Here is a 5,390-nt window from a genome sequence, read left to right on the forward strand (position 1 = left end):
TTAATAAAAAATCCAAATAAATAATGATTTTATCCAATGAATAATAACCTGGGTGAAAGAAAAATCCCTTCACCCATCTGTGTCTAAAGTTTAACTTTGAAAATAGTGTTTAGTCCCTTCTCCCATCTCTGTCTATCTGAATCATTTAAATACTAAAAGAATATTTTGATAATATTTTACATTACTTTGAATACCTGTCTGTAATTTTTGAACCAAGCAGATGTCTCGGGTTTCGTGACAAAATTGGAGCGTGTTTGTTAAAAAGTCAAATTAATAAAGAAATAAAAGCAATTTAATAATTAAAATGATATTTATCTTCAAAATAGATTTTTTTTTAATACTCTCCTAAGAGTAAAATTGTAAAATTGAGGTAGACCAAACTCAAAGATCCAAACGAAAATTACCCTTTAGTTAAAAAAAAAATTCTTCGTGTTTTTACAAACTTCTATTATTTTTGAAATTATGTGTAGTCACACGAAAAGAAATACACTTCTTTAAAAATAAAATTCATAAAAGAAAAAAAAAATTAAAATTTTAACATTTCACAATGAGAAGTTGTCTTGCAATCACAAAAACAAGAGTGCCCCTTTTTAAGAGAAGGCATTTTTCTTTTTCTTTTATTTTTTTCCGAGAATTTTTTTTCTCAAAGTAGGCTAAAAAAATGTACTAAAATACCAGTTCATTTAAAATATGAAAAATACCACACAAAATAGGTAGGATTATATCTGTTCAAAATTTTTTTAAAAAGAAGACAACAAGACACGATCATTGCCATACAAATATGCCCTTCACCAATTAATGCTATCCATTGCTATCCATACTTTTTAGACAATTGATGCAACCGATTATAGTCTCTTATGATTTCAAAAGTTTTCCTCAACCGATATAAAATCATAAGACACCAAGCAACAATCACCACTGGACCGAATTTTGAGGCACATACGCAGCATAAAAAAGAGAATCAGGGTCAATAGATACATCTACCAGAAGAAACCCAAAAAACATGCTTAACAGACAGCTTCTATAGATAGATAGCAAGTCCCATTCTCACTCGAAAATCATCTTAATCCCTTCCATTTTTACAGGGCAAATACAAAGCCAGAAACAGCTAAAAATAGGGAAGAGATCATTAATCCATCACCTTCCAAGACTCAAATACTTTTTGTCCCAACACAGAGCTTCATGGCCCCAAACTATATAAGTATTGTTTCTCTGCAAACATTAGAATGGTAGGTCGGTATAGGTTATACTGATGAAGAACAAGCTAAGAGAATTGTTGTGGGTGCTGATACATACCAAAGCCACTAAAGACCCTGATCAATGAGATAATCACCAAGCCTCTCAACAATCATGTTGCACTGGCCAGGAGTGACTGGTTCATCATAGATTCCAATGATCAAAGCCTGACTGGTCTTCTTTATGGTAATACCACCAGAGCCCTGAATTGAAGTTAAAAAGAAGAAAATTATCAGAAATAAACCCTAAGATGAAGATGAAAAGCACCAGTCTATCAGGGAACTCAGGAACTGAATATAGCTGCAGGTGTGGGAGATGCAAAATTATAAGAAAATGTCAGTATCCATAATTTGATGTTTAAAAGACTGCCCTCATGTTAAAGAAGGCTAATGCCAATCTAATTTTGCCCAATACATTCTTTATTGATAGCTTCACCAGATACCACATGTCTCATACACAGTTGCAGAACAAGGGCCTGAGATGGTCTCTCCAGTTCCTGGCTGGTCAATTGAAGCACTGACCATATTGTAGAGGTAAATAACAGAAGTAAATCAATTCAAACAGCACCTTAATTTTAAGGCAAGAAGATACGGGTAATACAACCACATGGGCCTGAATTCTAACCTATAGAGTTGTGGGCAATATCAAAGTACCACACGTAAAGAGCACATGTTTCAAGCAGTAGCTAATGAAATAGTGGTTCATGCTGCAATCGCTACCACCAGAGTTTCCATTTGACCATTCAAAATCAAAGGTTTTTTTGTAGGCAGTAGCTAATGAAATAAGTGGTTCATGCTGCAATCGCTACCGCCAGAGTTTCCATTTGACCATTCAAAATCGAAGGTTCTTTAGTAGGTAGTTGGATTGGCATTAGACTTACCGCAATGGTTGCCGCCTGAGGTCAAGGCACTGAAAAAGCCTCTTAGCATAAATTGCTAAAAGAAAGTTGCATAGGAAATCCCCCCCCCCGGGCGGGGATTATGCTGCAATCGCTACCGCCAGAGTTTCCATTTGACCATTCAAAATCGAAGGTTCTTTAGTAGGCAGTTGGATTGGCATTAGCCTTACCGCAATGGTTGCTGCCTGAGGTCAAGGCACTGAAAAAGCCTCTTAGCATAAATTGCTAAAAGAAAGTTGCATAGGAAATCCCCCCCGGGGGGGGGGGGTTCATGCTGCAATCACTACCGCCAGAGTTTCCATTTGACCATTCAAAATCGAAGGTTCTTTAGTAGGCAGTTGGATTGGCATTAGCCTTACCGCAATGGTTGCTGCCTGAGGTCAAGGCACTGAAAAAGCCTCTTAGCATAAATTGCTAAAAGAAAGTTGCATAGGAAATCCCCCCCCCCCCCCCGCGGGCGGGGACATGCTAGGGAGAAAGCCTTTGGTTTGGGTCTGCCCTATCACCTGAAAAAATAGTGTATCTCAAGGAGATGGGTTCACCATGACATCATATAACCAGTACCAAAATGTACACTAAATATAAAACTCGCACTTGGTAGCATTAGCTAGTGGAGTAGCGCATGTGAATCTTGTGCATGTGGTTTCAAGTAGTGTGTCTACCAAAATGCTGACAAGTATTCATATATGCATTACTGGACAGAGATATCAAGAAATAACCTTCTTCCCTCGAATGACAGCTCCAGCTTCACCTTGAATCACCATATACTTTGTGCCACCAAGATATAAGCCAGTTGGAGCAAGAGTTCCAGGTTCAGCAAAATCATTCATAATGCCAGTAATTTCCTCAGGCTTAAACTGCAACATATAAAGAATAATGAATGTTCAGCAAGGTTAGAAAAGAGAAGTCACATAGAATCCTTTTTTCTCTGAGATTTTCACAACTGTAACAGAGTATACACAACAGGACACGTACAAATCCAATGAGAAACAGTCACAACAAACTAGATCACATGAAAAGGAAAGAAAAGAATGAGAAAGCAAATCGAATATGATCAAAACCATAAATTCCCAGGTAAAATTCTTTATTTCTCTCATCTTTCTTCTAGACAACAAAAAAATTAACATAAAGGAAGGAGAATCTAATCTAGGCATACCAGACTTCACACTAATAAGCAGACAGAGAAGTAGCACGTATAATATTGAAGTCAGTACCAGTAACTTGTGGATCAATAGAACACAACTACACCAGTTGAGACATCAAATTCCCAATACAACAACAACAACGACGCCAATCACTATCATCCATAGAATATGAATAAACATCATCTACAACACAAACCATGCCCAAGAAAACCATATATGTCGAGTAAAATTCGATAACTTAATGAAATGTTTTTTTGAAAATTACAAACGATTGGAACCGAAAAAATTGAATTCTATAAAAAGAAAAACCCTACAATTGGATTAGCCCAGTCAATCCCAACACGTAAAAGAGGAAAGTAGGTACGAAAGCGAAAAAAACACACCAGATCGAACAATTTAACTTCTAGTTCGAGACAAACGAATCAAATGAATGCATGAACATCTATGATCTTACTTCGTACACAAAGAGCTAATTGAACATATCCAGAGTGTTCCATCCAAGCTAATGAAGCAAATCAAGCAACTCGATCATCCTCCAACATCATTATTTAAAAGTTAAAAGTTCAAGAAAACACCAAGCACGTAAGAGTATACCATGAACCAAAACAACGAAAAAATAAAATTTTCTTGGATCTAAATCAGAAAGGAGGGGGAAATAGATAACCTGAGGAAAACCAGGGCTTTGGGCCCAAACACTGCCGTCGTGACCGATGATCGAAGCGTGACTGAGATGACTTCCAGAGCCATCGATGTCACAGAGCAGATGGTCATCAACGTAAGTTTGCCACGACATCTTCGCTTGATTTCTTCTAAGCTCTTCGAACTACCACGATTGAACTGTCTTTTGGGAAGAACGATTGAAAGAAGGAAGAAGAAGAAGCTTGTCCTCTATGGTCTGCTAGAGCGAGAGAGAGAGAGGTAGCAGAAGCGTCACGCGTGACTCGTGAGCAGAGACAGAGAGAGAGAGAGAGAGAGAGGATTAGTAATTGATAGCGTAGAAATGCCGAAATGCGGTGCAGAATAAATAAACGTAAAAAGTGAGGGAAATCCAAGGCATCTTTCACTCCCTAAAATGTCGTTCTCAATTCGATTGTATAGATTTCCTTCACGTCCGCGGTCGGCAGTGGCGGTTCGTCGGTTAGCCGCCCGCGGTCCAACCGCTCTCCAATTACGTTTTTCTCCCTATTTCTTTATTGAATTACAAAAGTATACCCTGTCAACAAAAGTAAGAATCCGAGGGCAATTGGTCAACATAATCAATCAATAACGTAAACCCCGCTTAAATGAGCTTACATTACAAAGAAAAGAAGAAAAAAAAGAAGAAGCGGTTTCCCATAGGATTTTGAATTGAGATTTTCACTTTCAAACTATGAATCCTACATTTGAACGCATAATGGTAACAAGGTGAGCCTCGTGAATGTATAATGATAAAGTGTAGAGAGCATTAGGTTTAAAGTATCGGTATCGAGTATCATTTCGGTTAAGTGATTTTAAGAGATGTATCGTCTTGTATCAAGTATTTTATCATTCTGACTAATGTATTTTGATACAATTTCAAAGAAAGACTATCGAAATGTATCGTATCCATTGCGTCAAATAAAGATACGTATCGTATGGTATAATGGGATACTTTAAACCTTGGAGAGGATTATCGGAGGAACTGAAAATTGAATTGTGGGTTTTATAGTTCAACTTGTCTTATTTTTGAAAATTATGGACAATGTACTTAGTATGAGAGAGTTGAGAATCAAGTAACACAAGATTCATAATTAAAATTGATTTGTTTTGTGAGTCATTCCTTTTTTTTTTTTTGGGTACAATTGGGAAGTGAATGCATCACCAATAAAAGTTGAATGGTAGAGAATTATTTAACTTTTTAATAATTTTAAGACTCGTTTGATAATCTACTAAGTGTTTTTGTATCAAGAAACACCAAAATAGTTATGAGTGTTTTTGCAAGTAAAATATTTTTTTAAGCGTTTAATAAAAACTTGCTTTTGAAAGTAGAAACATCTGTAGGTATTTGAATCATTCATGCTGCTCCTACAACTGTAATTCCAAATCCAACTCCATCTCTTGTTTCCCTCTTGGCACATATGGAAGAGCTCTAT

The 5,390-nt window shown here is 36.7% G+C and overlaps 1 protein-coding gene across 1 annotated transcript; it reads right to left on the bottom strand.

Moving 5' to 3' along the window:
• Window positions 1-1,296: 1,296 nt before the first annotated feature.
• Window positions 1,297-4,279, bottom strand: LOC149011383 (profilin). The gene is made up of 3 exons (XM_089163096.1): window positions 3,944-4,279; window positions 2,854-2,991; window positions 1,297-1,439 (listed from the first exon to the last, which is right to left on the bottom strand). Exons 1-3 carry the CDS (start codon window positions 4,070-4,072, stop codon window positions 1,305-1,307), a joined length of 402 nt encoding a protein of 133 aa, XP_089019222.1. The 5' UTR covers window positions 4,073-4,279; the 3' UTR covers window positions 1,297-1,304.
• Window positions 4,280-5,390: the final 1,111 nt, after the last annotated feature.

This window comes from Hakea prostrata, chromosome 7, assembly GCF_041222555.1.
Source record: "Hakea prostrata isolate BN-2017 chromosome 7, UWA_Hpros_2, whole genome shotgun sequence".
Taxonomy (NCBI): domain Eukaryota; kingdom Viridiplantae; phylum Streptophyta; class Magnoliopsida; order Proteales; family Proteaceae; genus Hakea; species Hakea prostrata.

What these genes read in the sequence shown, in the direction of transcription:
- LOC149011383 (XM_089163096.1), bottom strand. Translation starts at nt 4,072, where the DNA reads ATGTCGTGGCAAACTTACGTTGATGACCATCTGCTCTGTGACATCGAT. An exon ending in AAAGCCCTGGTTTTCCTCAG is followed by an intron (nt 2,992 to 3,943) that starts GTTATCTATTTC and finishes TATATGTTGCAG; the next exon opens with TTTAAGCCTGAGGAAATTAC. An exon ending in CTGTCATTCGAGGGAAGAAG is followed by an intron (nt 1,440 to 2,853) that starts GTTATTTCTTGA and finishes ACTTCAATTCAG; the next exon opens with GGCTCTGGTGGTATTACCAT.